At 40.1% G+C, this 22,003-nt stretch overlaps 1 protein-coding gene across 2 annotated transcripts in view; it reads right to left on the bottom strand.

Annotated features, from left to right (window-relative positions):
- Positions 1 to 1,260: 1,260 nt before the first annotated feature.
- F13A1 (coagulation factor XIII A chain) overlaps positions 1,261 to 22,003 on the bottom strand; it is a 250,016-nt gene continuing 229,273 nt past the window's right edge. For both annotated transcript variants that reach the window (XM_058733106.1, XM_058733107.1), the window contains exon 15: positions 1,261 to 1,657. In XM_058733106.1, the coding sequence (XP_058589089.1) occupies positions 1,426 to 1,657 (232 nt within the window). In that variant the 3' untranslated portion in view covers positions 1,261 to 1,425. The remainder of the gene's footprint in view (positions 1,658 to 22,003) is intronic.

The raw sequence follows: 22,003 nt of genomic DNA, 5'->3' as shown, positions 1-22,003 counted from the left end.
CCTGTCCTTATCTCTAGATGGTGAGTAGCCTAAGGGCAGGAGCAAGGCATATTCATCTAGATAGCTCTGAAGTTTAGCTTAGCAAACATTAAGCATTCAATACACATTTTCGAAATCAATAAACCAATGGAAGAATTCAACATTTTTAAGGGTGGTAATTTATTGTTACTCAGTCTTCCTACAACCAAAACATTCCCTCTAAAAATTCCAAACTATGAAGTATTCCAGCTCTCCCATGACTCTGCATACAATATTTGATTCAGCTTTGGGAATAATTGTCCCTCTATTACCCCAGCACTGGAAGTAGTTGTTGGTTGCATCTGCGGAGTAGATGCTGGTGGTGCTCTGCCCACATCATCTCTACTTGGGCTGGTGCCTCCAACCTGTGTTGTCTGCTAACAGCACACAGCTGCAGCTTTTTCTGGAGCTTTCTCCTTCATTAACAGGAGCCCCTTGTCCACAGATGTTGGGAGGTTATACCTATCCTCCCTGCTACATAACCTTCTGCAGTCAGTGACTGACTGATACAGGTATAGAAAAGCCTGGCCTCTCTGGGATCAGACTTATACTAAAACCAAGTAAGATAGATAGTATTGTGGATCTGGTCAATTATGAGGCCATAATTTACTAGAATATGAATATGAATATGGTCAATGCCCACATATGGGACAAAGCCAAGACCTCTCTGCAGAGCTCTTCTTATAAGTGCCCCATCCGACATGAGTCTTCAGACCCATTATAAGCTTGGCAGGTTTTCTTCCCCTGCTTTTTGTACTTTGTTCACATTTGGAAAAGACAGGTCTTATTTTAGTATTTTAGATTTTAAGGTTATTAGACTTATCAAGATTTAACAGTTTATAAGGATCAAAATGAGTTTCTCATGAATGTTTAATTGTTCCTCACATTTGACTAAGGAAAAGAGTATTAACAAAAAGTAGCCTTCAAAACATAAGTCCAGAATGCCAGAGTGTTCTAACTATATCACTGGCGAAGTACAAGTTTAACTTATGTGTGGTAAATGATCTATTTTCCATAATGTTTGGAATATGATATTCTGGTGGCATAGGGAGAGATGACAGAACTGATTTTCCGAAGACTATATTCAGGTTGATTAAACTAAACTGAATGTATTTTCCCTCTGACAATATCAAGATTTTGTAGTGCTTCAGGTTGGAAATTATGAACATCTGTTAGCATGAAAGATATGTAGCAAAAAAGATTGAACAATAGAGATTGTTTACTTATTACAAAGTATTAGAGAGTTTGGAATCAATGCAGAAACTGAGTTGACTTGATCAGTTTGCATGACGGCCAATAGGTTCCTCCAAATGGGTCCTGTTACCACATGCAGTATCTCCACTCAGAACCTTCCAGTATGGTTGGTGCTGGAAATGATATCAAAGCATTCCTTCTAATTCACCTCTTTTATTTTGCAGATGAAGAACCTGAAGACTGGGAAATAGAGTGGCTGAAACTATACACTTTTTTAAAAACCAGGCAATAGCTCCACTCACTGTACCCTTCAGATGGAAAGATTGCAAGGGGCTCTTGCCAAGTCGTCCTGCGCTGGTGAGGGTATGAATGAGCCAGGGTTGTGGAGGTAATGTTTTCTTCCATCTTCTGCAGTTTACAGGAAACAGGTTGTTCTTTGTTGCCACTGCCAAAGACACAAGAGGGGAAGTGAACTGTGACCCAGGCCGATTCTAGATATGCTCAGATCATTGTGGCAGTGCTAGTCCAGACAGTGCAAAGGAGGCTGAAAGTAGGCTGGAGTGAGGGAGAGATTTGTGTTTTGGCTGTTGCCATGAACACCTCTGGGAGGGTATGCTGATGGTAGAATTTCCCCTCCTTTCAGTCTCAGAGGAACCTATCATATTTCAGAGATCAGGAGATGTGGGAAATGTTCAGAATTTGGATTTTTAAGGGTCTGTGTACAAGGAGACTGAATATTTCCAGTGGCTCCATATGGAGAAGAGGCCTTCTTGAAGATGTGGCGAGCTGCAGCTGGGTAGGATTCACAGGATCCCGTGGGTGGGTGCTGAGCAGAGTTCCGGGGCTGGAACATCACTGCACTGTGCATCAGACCATGCCATGCTACCTCAGACCTGCTTGTGCCCAGCCTACCACAACGATCAAAATATTTTGGAGTGTTCAGAGGTCATTAAAAGAGAGCTGAGTCAGGCAGGGAGTGGAGACTGAGGAAGATAAAAATGAAGTCTAGAATTGGACTATGTGTAGACTGAGTACTAACTTTAGGGATCCCTTATTTACATTTGCCACAGGGTGCTGCAGACTGGAGTCCATATATTAGCAGATTTGAGAGAGCTGCAGGGGGGTGCTAACTGTTCATACACATCACGCATGTTGAAGGCGAGCTGAGAGAGGGCACAAGAGTAACCCATAAATGAATAACCCGCCAAGCAAACAAACAACCCCCCCCCCCACCATCGCCGCTTGAAATGGCCTCATTTTTAAAAACAACCACACACAAGTAAACAAAATATATTCTCCCTGTGCCGTTCTCTCTCAGGAGTTACAAGCAGCTAGAGGAGATAGGAAATAGATTGTGTTGGTAACAAAACAATTGCCCATGACATTTTTGGGAGGAATGGAGTATTAGCTGAGAAATGACACAGACAGCTGTGAGAAAACACATGCTTAATGTTTATGTTTATTTCATAAACTTATTTTTAATACCAGCAGATATTTTTAAAAATGACTGTGCCCTTCCTAAGCTCTGAAGTCACATCACTTAAGATTTATGGTAATTAGCAATCAGGACAATCATTGTCATCACTGTGGATGTTCTGACAGGTGGACAAATGATCTCAGAATCTGGAGCATGAGATATTTATGGTGCCTTTTCTACTCGGTCTATAAGGAGCTGTCCAACACCAGGTGCCTCACTAAGGTTGGATCCAGGGACCCTCTCTGAGAACAACACTTTTACCTCTCTGTAGGTAATTTTCTGACCTGTCTTCTTTTTGAAGATCTTTGAAGTGACTGCTTTGATGTAGCAATGTTGGCATTATAACTATATTTGGATAGAGGCAAATGGGCTATAGAATTTTGGCTTTCCAGAAGTCAGCGATGGCATGGCTACTAAGACTAAGATGCCAAATGCATAGCTCTGACCTCTGTTAGACCAGCAGCATCCTAAACTCCTCTCCCCGTCTTGCTGTGCTCACGTGCTGGCTAGTGTTCACAGGCACCACACACTGCCATGAGTATTTCTGGATTTTGATGTATCCCTGGCATGCGTGGCAGAGAAATAAAGCAAATAACATTACAATTTTTATGGCATTCATAAAATATATTGTATAATCATGTGAATAATGAATCAGCCTTTTGGAGATGTCAAAACTTGTCCTTTTACAAAGAAAATATGGCTTACTTAATTTTGGAAAAACAATTGAACTTTTAAAAAGAGGCTTGATGCTTTTAGGTTGTCACTCTGTAAGTAATATTAACAAGCTAGAAAGTATGTGCTGTTACAGAATAAGAACAAACAAAATTGTTTCATGCAAAAATCACAACATGTAGATGTAGCAGTTTTTCAACATACTCTTATTCCTATGAATAATTTTATTGCTAATCATTTTGTCTATCTTTGACTGAAATGACTGTTGGCATGTGACTACCAAGCATGTTCACAGCATCCCTCTCCCTCACGTGCCCAGAAGACCTAAATGCGTCTGACATTGTGTTTTGTTTTTTTTTTTTACTTATTGCTGTGTTCTTCCTTAGGTCAACAGATAAAACAAACAATGGGCTACAAAATCACAACTTAGAATCCCAAAGTAAATTTTTAAGTGGAATTAAGTGTTTTGTTTTTATTAGAAAAAGTAGTACATATGTATGGCATCATCTAAAGACAAAGTGTATGATGAAGAAAGTTGACTTCTCTACACAAGCACAGCCTACAAATAAAGCAATTTGGAGGCTCTCATTCCAGATGTATATGTATGTAAGTATGTATGTATATATATGTATCTAAGTAGACATTTAGACAAGTATCTAAGGTGCCTTTGTGGTTCAGTCAGTTGAGCCTCTGACTCTTGATATCAGTTCATGTCATAATCCCAGAGTCATGGGATTGAGCCCTGTATTGGGCTCTGAGGTGGGTGTGGAGCCTGCTCAAGATTCTCTCTCTCTCTCTCTCTCTCTCCCCCTCCCTCTGCCCCTCTCCCTCCCTTGTGCATGCTCTCTAAAATAAAAAAATAAAAAAGAAGACTCTGAGGCCTTTTAAAAAAATACACATTTATATATAGATACATATATACATACATATGAATAATATTTATATATATTTGTATATGTATATAAATTTTTAAAAATAGGATCAGCCTGTAACCTACTTTAAAAAATGTTTATTATTGACATATAGTTGGCAGAATGTTATATTAGTTTCAGGTGTACAACATAATGATTCGACAATTCTATACATTATACAGTGCCCACCAATGGTGAGCATAGTGAACATAGATAATTCTCCCTGTCAATACATACAGATCTACCATATCCTTTCAATCACGGCCATGCAAGAGTAGTTATGAGAGGGGGCCACTGAGGCAGGCAGGGGCCAGTTCCAGAGCCTGGTGGTTAGTCTGGATTTTACCCTAGAAGCAGTGAGAAGCCATTGGAGGAATGTAATCTGAGGAGTGACATGATCAAACCTACATTCCAAAGACCACTGTGGCTGCGGTGCAAAGAATAGATGAGATGGAAAGGGGCAAGAACAGATCTGGGAAGGCTCAAGACTATTGCTAGTTTCACTGTGGGGATGATGGTGCCTTAAACCAGGGAGATGGCGTGGAGGAGGAGAGAAGTGGATGGATTCAAGATCCGTTTACAAGGCGGAGTAGGAACAATCTGACTCTTGATTGATCATGGGTTTGAGGAAGAGGCGGGTGTGGAGAATGTCTTGGAGGCGGGCATGGTGGGCTAAATTTAGGGAGTTCTGTTTGCTGAGCGAGGGAGTATTGGCAGATCACACTGGAGGAGGCAGTAAATCATGAGTTCATTTTGACTGTCAAATTTGTGGTGCCTGTGGAACATCCAAGTGAAAATTCACGAATCTAGAGTACAGAGAAGTGGCTGAGTACAGTAGTCCCCTGTTATCCACAGGGTGTATGTTCCAAGACCAACAGTGGATGTCTGAGACCATGGATAGGACCAAAGTCTATACTATGTTTTTTTCCCATACATACATACTTATGATAAAGTTTAATTTATTTAGGCACAAGAGATTAACAACAGTCACTAATAATAAAATAGAAGAATGATAACAATAGACTGTGATGAAAGTTATATGAATGTGATCTCTCTCTCTCAAAATATCTCACCTTTCTTCTTGTGATGCTGTGACATGATAAAAGACCCATGTAAGGACGTGAAGTTAGGGGAATGACGTAGGCATGTGACATAGTGTCGGCTCGTATTGACCTTCTGACATATTGTGATGACTTGAAAATCATCTGCTTCTGGACTGCAGCAAAAGAGGGTAACAAACTGAAAAATGAAACCAGGAAGAAGGGGGGGGGGTCTGTGTTAGGCAGAATGGGCACTGGATACTAAGGAAGTAGACACCCCCAGCAGAGACACTAGATGAGAGGAGAAGGCTTAGGCCAGAGAAACTCTAGAATTTAAAGGCTAGTGGAGGCCTCTGTAGGCAGCTGAGAAGGAGCCAGGGCATGGAGAAAACGTGTAGACAGGAAGCTCCCTGTGGTTATGGGCCAGGTTTGGTTTGGGTCACTTTTTTGTTTCTAGGGATCTCCACAACTCCTGGAAATATGTAAATATTTTTTAAAAGTTTATTTCTTTATTTTGAGAGAGGAAGTGTGCACATATGTGTGAGTGGGGGAGGGGCAGAAAGAGAGGGAGAGAGAACCCCAAGCAGACCCCACACTGTCAGTGTGGTGCCTGATGTAGGGGCTTGATCTCATCAACCGCAAGATCATGACCTGAGCTGAAATCAAGAGTGGGGTGCTGAATCAACTGAGCCACCCAGAGGCCCCAATATATCAATATTTTTAATGAATAAATGAATGGAACCATGGTGTCTTGTATGCCAAAGACAGAAAGGTGTGGCAGGAAATACACGTACTGAAAAGTGGTCCTGAATTTAGTGTGTGGGAGTTATTAGTAGCTTTAGCAGGGGCAGCTTAAGTGGAGAGTTGTGATATAGACAGATCCGAGCAGATTCTGTCACCACCAACATAGCCACCACTGCTTTTTCACATCCTCACCAATGTTAGGTGTCACCAATCCTGCTGACTTGAAAGGCAGAAATATTTTAGCATCATTTCTCTAGCAAAATCTTAGCAACATTTTTTCTAAGGCTTTGAGCATTTGGGGGGGTTGCCTTTTGGGGGGAGTCAATTGCTTATTTATTTTTTAACTTTTTTTAATTTTAATTTTAATTTTTTTTAAATTTTTTTAAATTTTTAAAATTTTTTTATTTTTATTTTTTTTCAATATATGAAATTTATTGTCAAATTGGTTTCCATACAACACCCAGTGCTCATCCCAAAAGGTGCCCTCCCCAATACCCATCACCCACTCTCCCCTCCCTCCCACCCCCCATCAACCCTTAACTTCTTTTTTTTTAAATGTTTATTTTGAGAAAGAGTGCATAAGAAGGGGGAGAGACAAAGAGAGGGAGAGAATCCCAAGCTGTCAGCATAGAGCCCAACCTGGGGCTTGATCCCAGGAACCCCAAATCATGACCTGAGCTGAAATCAAGAGTTAAGGCTTAAACGACTGACCCATCCATACCCCACCCCACTTGTTTATATATTTTGTTTGTTTTTTCTATCCAGGTGTTTCCTTTTCCCCCTTCTTTAAGTTTAAAGAGCTTTATATCTATTAAGGAGTTTAACACTTGGTCATCCAGAGGACAAACAGTTCCTCCTCTGTATTTGTCTATCCAGTTTTTTTATGATATCTGTTGTGAAAATACCTTAGTTCCTCACTGTATTTACTTCTCTCACTTTTGAAATAAGTGCAAGAGGCATTCACATAATTCAAAAATTAAAGAAAATGAAAAAAATGAAAAGAAAATAAAGGAAACGAAGTTGTGGAGTGAAAAATCTTCCTATTCCAGGGCTCTTCCCCCCCCACCCCGCATTCAGTTCCTGTACTCTGCAGCTGTGACAGGAGCTTCTGTTATTAGTGCCTTATTGTGTATTTTGTGTGTATTGTGTATATTGTGTATTATTGTGTATTTTTCCAGAGTTTATTTTTGAGTATAGAAACAAATGCAAATGTAGATGTCTGTCCTTTCTTATTTTATATACAAAAGGTAGAAAATTATACACACTATTCTGGATCTTTTTTTAAAAAAAAATTAGCATTACATTTTGGGAGTTCTTTCCCTACTTACACCTAGAAACTATCACTCTACTGAAGTGGTTGTGTCCTAATTAAGAAAGGCTCTCCATATTTTAAAAGTAGAAAAGTAATTTCTCATGTTTCTTATATTTTGATAGTTTTAATTCTTACATTTGTATATTAATGTCTGAAAATTATTTTCATGAGGTTTCATCTGAACATTGCTTCTGTTTCTGTTTCCAAAAAGAGATTCAATTGTCCTAGCAGGTGCTTATTGAATACTCCATCTTTTCCCCACTGATTTGAAATGCCATCTTACTCTATAATAAATTCTTATAAATGCCTATGTCTGTTTCCAAAATCTCTATTCTGTTTCAGTGATTGATTTGTTTGGGCTGCAACAGCATAGCACTGTTCTAATTTCTCCAGTATTGGGGCATGTTTTATTAACTGGGAATGTAAAGATCCTCTCTTCTGAACTCCTCTACAAAATTTCCTCATTGCTTTCTAATGTTTTCTTATTTGGGGGAACTTTATAACTAATTAGTCAAGTTAAAACCTTGTTGAAAGATTGGTGTTGCATTAAATTTATAGATAAAATGTGGGAAAGTGACATCTCTAAATGTTGGCATTTGGAGCATATAATGTCTATTGATTAAGTTCTTCTATGATTTTCAGTCAAGTTTTGTAATTTCTCTTTTTTCTCTATAGAGTCTTTTATATTTTATAAGCAACTTTCTAGGTATTTTAGGCATTTTCTGTTGTTATTAAGTAGGACATCTCCCTCTCACATTATATTACCTGTTATTTGTGGATTAAAGTTTGCCACTGATTTTTTTTATTATTTTTAAGTTTATTTAGTTATTTTGTGTGTGTGTGTGTGTGTGTGTGTGAGAGAGAGAGAGAGAGAGAGAGAGAGAGAGAATCCCAAGCAGGATCTGCACCATCAGCAAGAGCCCAATGTGGGGCTCAAACTCACAAACCATGAGATCATGACCCGAGCTGAGATCAAGAGTAGGACACTTAACTGACTGCATCATCCAGGTACCCTTTGCCACTGATTTTTATAAGTTCATCTATTTTTATTTGTTTTAGCTTTTAGTATGGAAAATTCCAAACATGCACCGAACTAAAGGCAACATACAACACATTTTTGTGCTCCCCCCACCCAGAGCCAATAGCCTTCCTCTGTCAGCCAACCCCTGTGCATGTGTAGCATGCATATGCTCTCCACCAACTCCAACTTATTTGGAAGCAACTACCAGACATCACATTTCACTATACATTTCTTAAAAAAAAATTTTTTTTTAAATGTTAATTGTTTTTGAGAGACAGAGAGATACAGAGAGCAAGCAGGGAAGGGGCAGAGAGAGAGGGAGACACAGAATGGGAAGCAGGCTCCAGGCTCCGCGCTGTCAGCACAGAGCCTGAGGTGGGGCTCGAACTCACCTACCACGAGATCATGACCTGAGCCGTAGCCAGCCGCCCAACCGACTGAGCAACCTAGGTGCCCCTCAGTATACATTTCTAAAATATATAGACTCTTTTTAAAAAAGAAGTATAGCTATAATACCATTATTGTACCTAAATAATATGAACAACAATCCCTTAACATCATTAACTATCTAGTATTTCCATTTCCCTATTGTCTTTAAATTATTCTTAAAGTTTGTTTGAATCAGGATACAAATCAGTTCCAGCACGCTAATTATTTGATATGTCTTATAAGTGTCTTTTAACCTATGGGTTTACCCCCATCCATTTTTTTTTGTTTGTTGATGAACTCAAGTCTTTTGTTGCGCATATTCTGATTTTTTTTTTTCTGTTTGAATTCAGTGGTGTCATTTACTATGTTCCTTTGTTGCCTGTATTCCTTCCAGTGCTATCATTGGGTATCTTGAATCATTTGGTGGATCTCAGCTCATTCCTGTGGATTTCCAGGAAGGGCTTCTGGGAACACATGCCCTAAGCTCTTCCTGCATGTCCAAAACAGCTTATGTTTGAAGGTCAGTATAGTTGATGTAAAATTCTTGGTGGTTGTGGGGCTCTTCTGTTCTGAGGCTGACAGATACCCTATTGTCTCCCCCTCTTTCCTGCCCAGTTGCTAATACCACATGGATCTTGTGGCCCTAATTGTCCTTGACTGCTCCTGCTTTAGGTTTCTGGGAATTTAGTATTGTCTCGTTTTGTTCTAGATATTACCTGTGGCCTTTTGGTTTTGTGATTCTATTTTCTGTTGTTTTTTTTTTTTTTTATGGTGGGGCAGGGGGTGGATTCAGGGAGATTAAAAAACTCCATAATTATCTTTTAACAACTTGTCAAAATGTATGACTTTAAAAGGTCTTTCAGCCCTCAAGGATTTTTCTAGGTGGAAAAACCACACCATCTGTTTTTTATTTTGTATTCCCAAGAGTTTTTTCTTTATCTCATATTGTTCCTCTGATGATCTTGTTTTGTCTCCCCAAACTCTCAAATCTCACTGGTGTCCAATCTGGAATAGTTGAGAAGTTTTGTCCTTTTTTGCTTTAATTCAGTGTTGGTGGGAGTCAAGTGTTTTGGTGACTCAGATATCTTATGTTTGTATTTCTAAAATTAAAATCTAGGTTTGTAAGTTTTGGAAAATAGAGTGGTCCCCATCAATAATTAGACAAATGACTGTCTGGCTTCCTGGTGGGCTTTTTTCTCCTCTCTCTGCTCTGCAGTGGCTAGAAGCTTCTGGAGCCCGCTGTCTGACTCTCCCTCAGTCATGGTGGGCTGTGAGAGCAGTTCCACAGCTGGGTTTCCTTCGGAATGAACCAGCTGGGAACAGACTGGCAGGAGAGTCCCTCATGAATGAAATGGGTAATTAGAAGAGCCCATTTAAACTTAATTATTGATGGCATTTACAATGCTTGCTTACTATTGCTCAGTTTTGACTCAACAGTTATTTCTCTAGTATCACCTTTTTTTCTCTCTCTCTCTCCCCAACAATTCAGAAGGAATAGTCATGTGAATGACATATTGGGAGTCATCTTGAATCTGTTCCCAACCACACACACATGACAATTTATAAATGTGGCCACTATAAAAGACAAATTATTTAAAAGTCCAAGTACTTTCATAATTAAATATCACAAATGATGCATGATACACCTCAGAATTGATATTGACATGCTAGGAGTCTCAAAGTGACAACATCTTGGGTGAAAATCAATGATTTCATATATCACAATGAATTTCATAAAACACATTTTATTTATTTATTTATTTATTTATTTATGTTTATTTATTTTGAGAGAGAGAGAGCATGCATAAGTGAGAGAGAGGGGAGAGAGAGAGAGAAGGAGAGAGAGACAATCCCAAGCTGACTCCATGCTGTCAATGCAGAGCCCAACGTGGGACTCAGTCTCATGAACCATGAGGTCATGACTTGAGCTGAATCCAAGAGTTAGTCGCTTAATTGACTGAGCCATCCAAGTGCCCCAAAATTTATATTTTGTGTCATAATGACATAAATGCCATACATTCAACAACCTTTGAGATTTTGCTGTTGAACTTGGGTCTAGTCAACAATTAATTAAAAGTTGTTCCTTATATAACCAAACTCAGTAGTTGGTTTTCTTTGAGTTTGAGTCAACTGGATAATCACTAAGTCTTCTTCTTTATTCATACTATGTATACAAAGCTGAACTATGAAAAAAACATCTTCAAATGCCTCATTTAATGACTTTTGTGGTGAGGAACTTTTAAGGATAGAGCTCATTTTAAACGAATATGTTACAATTGTTGGTAGTGAAGTTTGTTCACTGTTCAAATAAAAAAGTCTTGGTTAAGACTATTGGCTATGAAAATTCTCTCAGCTGTAACGTGGTATTATATCCTCAAATTAGGATCCAGATTATTTCAAGTATTTAGATGTTATGGTAGAATTAGGATCTAAAAATATCTTATCATATGTTCTCAAAGTAAACCAGGAAATTATTTCACAGGCAAAGTGGTCCTTCCAGGTAACAAACCATTATTCAGGTGTTACATGAGAAGGACACATTTTGACCATTATCTCTTCCTCTCCAGTGTTTCAAATGCCCCTTCTCTGGGAAAGCCAGATGAAATGAGGACATTTTATTTGCCTTTAAAGCAGACAGCATGCCAAGTGTCGTTAAAGATGGCTCTGCTCCTGAATCATTAAAGGGCAATAGAGAAGCTGCAATGAAATATGCTGTTTTTTGACATTCCGTAACATTGCCCTTCACTGCAGCTGCCAAAAGTGAACAGCTGCTTCTTCCAATCCCCTGCCATTTCCTAGCTTTGCTGAAAGAGGTCAGCTCTGTTTTCTCATTACCCATCTTTCCATCGGCTGGACATCTGGATTCACAGTCCTCTTATATTCTAGTTCAATATTTTCTTTACTTCAAAAATGACATGGTGGACAGATCAGATAGCCTATGGCAACAAGCGTCTTCAGTTTGGCCCCAGTGACTCAGCCCCAGCGATTTAACCCAAGAAACCCAGCCCGAGTGATACAAGAATCATTGTACTTTTCCACTGAGCTGAGACAGAGGAGTGTTCTTTAGGACACAGAGAGGGAAGGGAAGCGAGGGAACAGGGGTTTGCCATTTGTTCCTGCTTCCCCCAACTTGACAAATGTAATACACCTAAAGATGAAGAATAAATAGAGGGATCCCCTTTCAATCATAGCAAATCTGATATTGTATAGCAGTTAGATTTCAACTCAGAGGGGTTTTAACTCCATCCATTGCCTCTGTAAACATAAGTAAATACATGTAAGATTAAAAACTCCCTTTTAGATAATTTGAGTTAAAGAACAGGAATATAATACCCAACAGGGCATCAAATGCCTTCATAAAGCCAATCTTGAGGTGTTGCCCATGAGCCTGCTTAAACTATGGTGGCCCAAAGCCAGGCCCCCTGGTTGGGGATAGAAGCTTCTACGGGGGTAGAGGTGAGGGATCCTAGGCCAGAGGAGGGTCTGGAAGTGGACTCAGGCCATCCTGGGATGGACTTTCAATTCAGCCACAGACCACTGCTGGAAAGGTCTTAATGCTCCCAAGTATTGTTTTCTCCCGTCTGGATTGTACTTGGAATTCTACCACTGGAGGGTCATTCTTTTGGATTAGGCTAACACCTCATTAAGCTGACAGTCAGATTTTCCTCCTAAAGGAATGCTTTTATGGGGAGGAGGATTCGGAAACAAGATTGAGAAGTACTTAATTCAGATGAAGGTGAGGTGGGATTGGGAGAAAGGGATGATGAAGAGGAAGGAGAATGGGTACCACGGAATGGGAAACACATACCAAATATGAACACTTATAGGACTATAAATAAGCCCCTTTTGTCATCAGTTTGCTTATGAGTAGCCTTGGTGAGGACCCAAAATAAGATTCACCTGAACAATTGTGTAAGAATTTGTGATTGTAATCCACATATGGTTCTAAGAGTTATTGGGTACAAAGAGGATAACCGCATGCCTCAGATATTCTGGAATGATTCAACATCTTGATTTTTCTGGCTAGATATCTCTGTCACCACTGACATATCTCAGAAACACTGCTGTTTTAGTTTCTGAATATGTTCTAGACCTTGGTACTGACAGTGTGGTCCGTGGACCTGCAGCATAGGCGTCATCTAGAAGCTTGTTAGCAATATAGAATCTCAGGTCCCACCCCAGACCTAATTAATGCAAATGAACAAGATCCCCAGTTTGTGAATCACTGTTCTGGAGCACCTCTTATAATCAGCCTTACAAAAAGTATTTGTCAAAGCAAGACCAAGTGACCTCTATAGAGAGAACCGGAGGAGGTCGTATTTTCTCATTACCAGAGCTGAACTCCTCCTTGACACGACCCTGAGTGGGATCTGGCTAATGTCATTCATTTAGCGTACATCTGGCCTCGCTGGCAAAAAGGATTAAGAGCTTGAAAAGGGAAACATCACAATATGTCTGCTACCAGGACTCTTTAGTCCTCGGATAAAGATATTTCACTCTAAATCCCGGAGCAATACCAAATACTTGCTTAATTTGTTATTTTGTTGTTGTTCATAAGCAGAAAAATGACTGAGCCCACATGGCAGCTGGAAGGTCCCATGCGCCATTCTAGTTCAAGAATGACTCACAGCCTCTGCAGCCTCGTCAGCAGATCTAGGAACTGACTCTTCCATAGGCTCTCATGATGATATTGATAATATTAGGTAAGAACCATTAGAGCCCCAATGTAATATGTTATAGAACCTTTGATTTAATATGAAATGAAGAACCTATAAAAAACATACAAGGAATTCGTTGTTCTTATGTAACTCAATCCTTATTGTTTATTATTAAAAAACTGGAAAAAGAAAGATTGATTCAGTAAGTTATATTGGGGTCAATATCACTAACAATATGTCAAAAGATTCTATCCCTCCTTTTAAGAAGCCGCTATTTTTTAAATGGAAAAAATGCCTAGGAGACCTTTCCTTTGTGAAGAGAAAAGAATTTAAAGGCAGCAGTGCATGACATGAGGGTTTTGCCCCCATGTAGATCTACTAGTGGTGTTTAGATACTAAAGTTGGTAAAAATCCTTAAGATGAAGACATTCTCACCGATGTGAGGAAGACATGAGTCAAGGGACTTTGTCACTTGAGCCAGGACATCCTGTGGGTAAAGTGGCCATATGAGTTGCCCTGGACAGCCCAGATTTATGTCTGCTACCCCAGTGTAATAATTACTAGACCTGCCTTTTCTTTTCCCTCCACTTGGTTTGGACCTTAAATTAGCAGATTTATAAAATTGCCAACTTTGTAGGTTGTAAAAGTCACTATGTGGTCATTTATACATGGTTTATAAAATAAAAACCTTGCTCACTATTGTGATCTATGTGGCCCTTCATGAGTTGACCCCTCTGACTATTTCACTCCAATTTCCAACACTGTGTTCCAGCTCTACTGAACTATTGGGTTCTCAGAATATGACATATTTTATTTCTCTTTGGCTTTGTAAAGGGTTGTCTTTGTATACTTCCCTCTCTGCTGAAGGGAATTAATTTGCCCCACAATTTGCTCAGTCGATTCTCTTTTCTTCCAGACTTTTCTCATATTAGCCCTTAGAGAAGCCTTACTCAGAAATCGCCATTGTTTGGTGCTTTTATAGCACTTTGGGGGCAGTTGTGGAGTACAGATGGATTGTGTCATCAAGCCCAGAATGCCTAACACATGGTGGGCGCTCAGTGAAAGTTTGTGCAAGGGATAGAGGGAAGGAAGGAGGAAAAAGGAAGGAAGAAAATAAGGAAGAAAGGAAAGGAGGAAGGAAGGAAGGAAGGAAGGAAGGAAGGAAGGAAGGAAAGGAGGAAGGGAGGGAGGAAAGAAGGGAGGGAGGGGGAAGGGAGGGAGGAAGAGGGTGAAGGAAGGGAGAAGGGAAGGAAGGGGGGAAAGAGGGAAGGAAGGGAGGGAGAAGGGAAAGAAAGGAACAAAGGAGGATGGAAGGAAGAAAACAGGCATCATTGTAGAGTTCAATAGCTGCTAAAAAGGAAAACTGAATTTTGGGAGTGACTTTTTTGTGAGACTGTGAGATTTCTTTTAAACTTTGTGTCCATATATATTTTCCCCTGGTCGTTTCCTCATTGTTGCTTGTAATAAACCTTCAAGAAAAACCCAGAATGTCTCGTGTACCTCTGAAGAGACAGGATAGGTGGGGAAAAGCAATGAGATTGCTTATTTTGCAGTGCTACAGGGAGAAGACTGGTCAGAAGGAATAGGCGAAGACCATTTTAAGAGAGGATCAGAATACCCAATTCCTACAGCCAGCACATAACATAAAAAGCACAGCAGGGTGCTAGCTTGGGCCAAAGAAGTATCTGGGAGGTGTCTGCACTGTCATGTATACTGTCAGGTGGTTAAACCTCAAAGTAATAGCCATAGCTATTATAATACTGTTTACATAAGGACAAAAATGAGTACAAGGGGCTTCTTATTCCATGAGGATCTCATTAAAAGATGTATGCTCATAAAGAGGTCTGAAGATGTTAGTGCATTTGGCTAAATATGTTTCTTCACTTCCTCAGGCAGTGTTTCTAACATATGGTCCAAGGACTACCTGTACCACAGTCCCCTGGACTTGCTCAAAGGCAGATTCTTGGGCTTTTCTCCAGACCCACTGAACCAGAGTCTCTGGGAGCAGCCATGGATTCCAGACTTGCCACAGACCTACCAGCGAGGCCCCCATATTCATTACCGAGTGAGAACCACTGCCCAAGGAGGTTTCCTCATCATCTTTGACCTTGGACAGGAGCAAGCTTCTTAGGACAGTCAACACTTTCATGTGATGATTGATTTATAAAGCTAAGATACCCCACATGGTTGCCTGAGCCTCCCTGGGGAACTCAGGCAGGGGGGCAAACCTCACCTTCAAACATGCTTCTTTTCTTTCTTTCTTTCTTTCTTTCTTCTTTCTTTCTTTCTTTCTTTCTTTCAGACTGGTCCTAAAAGATTCTCCTCCGTGTTACTGATAGGGATGGATGCAAACCACTAGAAAATTTTCCTGTGTTTCTTTGCAGCAGAGGTTGGGATAAGACTGCAGCCTGACATCTTCTCAAAATTTCCTGCATCAAGGAGACAGGCATCTGATTTTCCAGCTGGCTTATTTTGGCTAGGTTATGAACTTCCATAACAAGCTCTGCCAGGCTTCTGAAAATCTGTGGAAGGTTAGTTTTGTGAGTCTTTGCACTTAGTAGCCAGAAGACAAATCCAGGTTAGGACAAGGGGAAGTTGGGGTCTCCTCAGAAAAAGGAAACATTGACATTTTCAGTGCCACCAGTAGAGAATACCGTGCAGTGCAATGATAAGCCCACTATTTTAAGAATCCCTCTGCTTTCCAGCTGCCCCTCAATGTCACATACATGTTATTGCAATGTGTAGGGTTTTTGAAACTATTCCTATTTTAAAATAACGTTTCCTACTATTTGTAATAATTTCTCATGAATTCCCTAAATCCACAATTACTTGCAACTTTCAAGAGTCCGCATAAAAGATTATATTACCAGCTTGTTTGGGAGCAGATGTACCTTTTCCACAGGATCTCCATGCTACTCAGGAATAAATTATTCAGGGGGCACCTGGGTGGCTCAGTTGAACATCTGGCTTCAGCTCAGGTCATGATCTCCCAGTTCGTGAGTTCGAGCCCCACATCGGGCTCTGTGCTGACAGCTCTGAGCCTGGAGCCTGCTTCAGATTCTGTGTCTCCCTCTCTCTGTGCCCCTCCCCCACTTGCACTCTGTCTGTCTGTCTCTCTCCCTTTTTAAAAAATAAACATTAGAAAAAAACTTTAAAAAAAGAATAAATTGTTCAGAATGATGATTTCTGTATTATTTAAGTTGTCTATATAATGCTACTCTTAAACTAATACTTCTCAATTTGCTTAATGTCTTGCATTGTCCAGATTTTTGAATATAGATGCTGTGCTTGAATCCACATCTGTCTGGTTCTTAAAATTACATCTGATTAGTTCAAACAGAACACGACAAAGAAAGTTTATTTTGGGGTTGGGAATTATAGAGTCTGGATTGGTTGCTTAGATTGCTCAAATAAATTAATTAGTCAAATTTCCCTTTACTTTGTTTTGTATACTGTCCTTCAAAGACCACAGATAGTAAACACAATGTACTTGTAAGTGTGAATAATCCTTTTGAACATGGAGGATTGGAACAAAAGCATCATTAAGACAAATAGGATGTTGAAGGCATTTTTCTTGTTGCTACTATAAGCCAGAGAGGAATCACCTGACCACGAAGCATCATCTAACATTAAAGTTTATATTCTGGTGTTGATAGTCACTTGAAGGAATGTTAAATTAACTATTTCAAGGGAGAGGTTAATCAAGTTGAATTTGATCCAGTAGAGGGCACTATATCTCTGTCCTTATGTATATATTTATGTGTATATTATATACTATTAAATATGCCCTATATTACAACAAAATATACTAATGCAAGACAGTATAGAGCATATACATATGTTTAAAATTTCTTTAAGAATTTATCTTCTCTCTTCTCTCTAAAGCACGAGAGATCACTTATATATGAAAATATGGCTTGTAGATGAAACACACATATAAAGCATTTAAATGTAAGACACGTACTGTATTGTATATTTACCAATCCATATCAGTGCACTTGTGGACTAAGAAAAATAGGGGTTTTTCTTTTCTTTTCCCTTTTCTTTTGGCAACATTATTCTTCTTTATTCTGGCTTTCTTTTGAGCAACATTGTTGTTTGCTGCATTTCCCCCCACCCCCACTCTCCGCAGGGAGATTCCTGTTAATTTCTTGAACATGACTTCGATAGCTAAAATCCCAGAATAAAGAATGCTGATTTTAAGGTGTTCCCGCCCAGTCGTGCCTGACCAAAAACACCGAACTGGAGAGGACCAGGAAGGTCAGCTCGCTGCGCAGGGGCGGGAGGTTCCTGGCGACGTGCAGCCCAGCTCCTCTCTGGGGGAGCCCGTCTGTGCGCAGTGCGGTGAAACCTGCTGGCGGAGGTCCTGCTTCGGTTTCCCCACGTACGCTGTTTATTTCAAAGGGCCCCCTGGAAAACATCCGTAATGAGACGTTGCGGCGGGAAGAACACTTCTCGCCCTTGCTCACGCTCATTGTCTTCATGATTCTCGCTCAAGGCGCCTCTTTTACAATCATTCATGTTCAAATGCGCCGGCTGAAGAGCAAGTTGAAGCAACCAGAGTATTAACCCGCAAAGCAGTTAGAGCTGAGAACTTCGGCTTTGAAACGTAACGCAGAGCAACGAGGCTTTGCAGCGCAGGGCTAACCGAGCTGCAGTGACTACCCAGGGGAAACATCCTTTCTTTCCAATTAACCTGGAACAGGCATTGCAGTCCTGGAACAGAACATTAGGGCTTCTGGAGAATGGGATTTCGTTATTGAATTCTTCTGAATTTCAGCCCAGTTGCAAAGCAAATGTGTCTTTGTCTCTATGAAAGGAGAACTGGCTTCTTGATTTTTCTGCAAGACTTTCCTAATTCCTATTGGGGCAGCTCCTGGGGGAGAAAGGGCTTTAAACCATGCCACTTTCGGAAAGTGTAAAGGATAAAAGAAAATGTTGGATGTCATTCGTCTCAATAACATGTTTAGAAATACATCGTGTTCCCAGAGTTTAGTGTGGGGAAAGCCGGGAAGAAGGATGAAAGATGCAGGATGGCCTCCACGAGATCCCAGGGATTCCAGAAGGTTTGCACAAAGTGTAATTTCCACATCCCTGATCCCCCCGTAAAATAAGTGGTTCTTCATTTCTTCTTACTTTATCAGGACTAAAGCTTTACTTAGCTACTAATATATTTTTAACAGCTGACATCATTAATAGTCACTTAAATACAGAGGCTCTGAGCAAATAAATATTTACTGAATGAGTGAATCCTGATAATACCAGAACTAAAGAAATCAGGTAGTTTCTCACCTCTTTGCCTTGTTGAAACTGTTTCTGCTGCCTTGAATGTCCTTCATCAGGGAAGTTAAATTCTATTTATCTTGCTGCACTGCACTTTTAAAAGTTTTTTTTTTTTTTTTTTTTAAATGACAACCGAGTGTTGGCAAGGGTGTGGTGAAAAGGGCACTCTGTCCACTACTCACCAGAATGTACCTGGTTTTACCTCTCTAAAAACAATCAGTATGCAGGAGCTTGGGTGGCTCCCTCCGTTAAGCCTCCCACTTCTGCCCAGGTCATGCTCTCAGGGTTCATAAGTTGGAGCCCCGCATCAGGCTGTCTGCTGTCAGTGCAGAACCCACTTCAGATCCTCTGTCTCCCTCTCTCTCTGCCCCTCCCCTACTCATGCTCGCTCTCTCTCAAAAATAAATAGAAACATAAAAAATAACCAATCACTATGACCCAGGAATTGCCCTTCAATGAACTTATCATAATAAGCAACAGGAGCAAGGATTTAGGTACCAGCAAGTTGATTGAAATGTTATTTTTTATAATGGATCTTGGCTGGGGTAGATCTAGTCTAGTGATGGAGCTTGAGCTCGGTAGGTAAGCCCTGTGCTGACGATTAACATCTGGTTAAATGGAAACTGAGACATTTTCTGAAGAAGCCATGGGGATGGAATTAAAGAAAATTATTATGAAAATTTTCAAATACACACAAAAATAGAGTAACAATAAAATTCCATATACCTATTCCCCAGGTTCAACAAGAGTCAAAAACTTTCAACATTTGTTTCTATCCCTTCATTTTCTTTTTTTAAAAACATGTTTATTTATTTATTTTTGAGAGAGAGAGAGAGAGAGAGAGAGAGAGAATGAGCAGGGGAAGGGCAGAGAGAGAGAGAGGGAGACATAGAATCTGAAGCAGGCTCCAGGCTCAGCACTGTCAGCACAGAGCCTGATGGGGGGCTCAAACTCACAAACTGTGAGATCATGACCTGAGCAGAAGTTGGAGGCTTAACCAACTGAGCCACCCAGGCACCCCTTACCCCTTCATTTTCTTTGATGAAATATCTTCAAGCAAATCCCATTTATCACTCCATTCATCCCTACATACTTCAGTGTGCATCTCTAAAAAAAATTCACTTTTTTAATATTCATAATGCCACTGTCACCCCTAACAAAATTAATATTTTCTTGGTACCATTTAATACTCTTAATGAAAAAAAAAAGAATTATTTGGGAGACAGGGGTCAGGATCCAAACAAGTTTCCTCTGTTACATTTGGTTGTCTGGGGATGGGAGTTTGAATAGTATTTTCATTTGGGGTTCAGACATATTCAGACTTTTCAGCTAAACAAGGTGGGTGGAGGGCAATGGAAATGAAGTTGAGGGGAAAGATGGCGAACTCAGAGAGAGAACCTGGTGGTGTGTGGTTTTCATGGGGATGGAAGAGTCTACCCCTCTCATGTGAAATGCTTGCTTGTTTACTCTGTCATAGTTTGGGCCTTCAGCAGATGAGAAGCAGAGCATTGTTTTGTTTTTGTTTGTTTGTTTGTTTGTTTGTTTTTCTGGCTTGTTTCACAAGAGACTATGAAGTGGTGGCACCAATAAGACCTACACTGTCCTTGGAGGGAGCATGGTGAAGACTCAGGTGGGGCAGTCAAAGCTGGCGGTATGACAAAGCTTAGAGAAGTCAGAGCCCAGGAAGCAGGTGAGGCTAGTGGGTCTGTTTGAGAAAATCTTTATTGTTCTTCACTCTGGAAGGGTGATTTCAGTAGATACAGAATTCTAGGTTGGTGGGTTTTGCTTTCTTATTTCAACACTTTATTTACTTATTTGTCTGAGAGACAGAATGAGAGAGCTCTTGCACTAGTGTGCAGGAGGAGAAAGAGAGAGAGAGAGAGAGAGAGAGAGAGAGAGAGAGAGAGAGAGAGAGAGAATCTTAAATAGGCTCCATGCTAAGCATGGAGCCTGATGCAGGGCTCAATTCCATGACCCTGGGATCATGACCCAAGCCAAAATCAAGAGTTGGGCGCTCAACCAATTGAGCCACCCAGGCACCCCTCTTCCAATACTTCAAATGTTTTACTCCACTCTCTGTGCAGTTTCTGAAGAAAAGTATAATTTCATTCTTATCTTTGTTCTTCTCTAAGGAAGCTGTTTTTCCCTCTGGCTTCTTTCAAGATTTTCCCTGTCTTTGGTTTTCTGCAGTTTGAATATGATACACCCATCTGTAGATTTGGTAATTACCATGCTAGGTGCCTTCTGTTCTTTTTGGGTCTGTGGTTTGATGTATCTCATTAATTTTAGAAAATTGGCAATCGTTATTACTTCAAATAGTTCTGTCCCTTTCTTTCCTCTCCTTCTTGTATGTCCATTCCATGTATGTTACAACTTTTGTGATTGTCCCACAATTCTTAGATACTCTGTTCTCTCTCTGTTTTTTTCTTTCTGTGCATTTCAGTTTTGGTGAAGTTTGTGGTTGGTGTGTGGTTTTCATGGGGATGGAAGTTTCAGAAGTTTCAGAAGTTTCTACTGACATGTTTTCAACCTCACTGACTCTTGCTTGTGTTATCCACGGATGAGCCCAATAAGGCATTCTTCATTTCTGTTATGGAGTTTTAAAATTTCTACCATTTCCTTTTGTTCTAGAGTTCCTATCTCTTTGTTATCATTTTACCATTTCTGTTCTTCATTACCCTTCTGTTCTTGTATATGTCTTCTTTGTCCATGAAAGCTCTTAGCATATCAATCATGGTTATTTTAAATTCCCAGTCTGACAAATCCAGAATCCCTGCCATATTTGAGGTTCTGTTTCTGATGTTTGCTTTGTCTCTTCAGATTGTGTTTTTTTGCCCTTCAGCATGTGTTGTAATTTTTTTTGTTGTTGTTGAAAGCTGGACCTGATGTATCAGGTAAAAGAAACTTAGGTAAATAAACCTATCATGTGAAGTTTTATGTTTATCTGGCGGAGAGTTAGGATGTGTTTGCTGTTTCCTTTAGCTGGAGGTGGTGGAGGTGAACATTTCCTCAACTGTCCTTGTTTATATATCCCCTGTTGTCTTTGGATTTCCCTAGAGACATCTTCTTAAGTAGGATTAACAAAGACAAATACAGTTCTTTCAGCTGAATACCCTGTTATAATACAAAGTGTTATTGATGTGATGGTTGGGCATGGAGGGAGGGAAAGGGTCCTATAATCCTATGATTATGTCTCCAGTCTTTTAGCGAGCCTATGCCGTTGGCTATGACCTTCATAAATACT

Source organism: Neofelis nebulosa, chromosome 6, assembly GCF_028018385.1.
Source record: "Neofelis nebulosa isolate mNeoNeb1 chromosome 6, mNeoNeb1.pri, whole genome shotgun sequence".
Lineage (NCBI taxonomy): Eukaryota > Metazoa > Chordata > Mammalia > Carnivora > Felidae > Neofelis > Neofelis nebulosa.
Note: the sequence above shows the minus strand (reverse complement) of the source record. Positions and strands in the feature narration are given on the sequence as shown.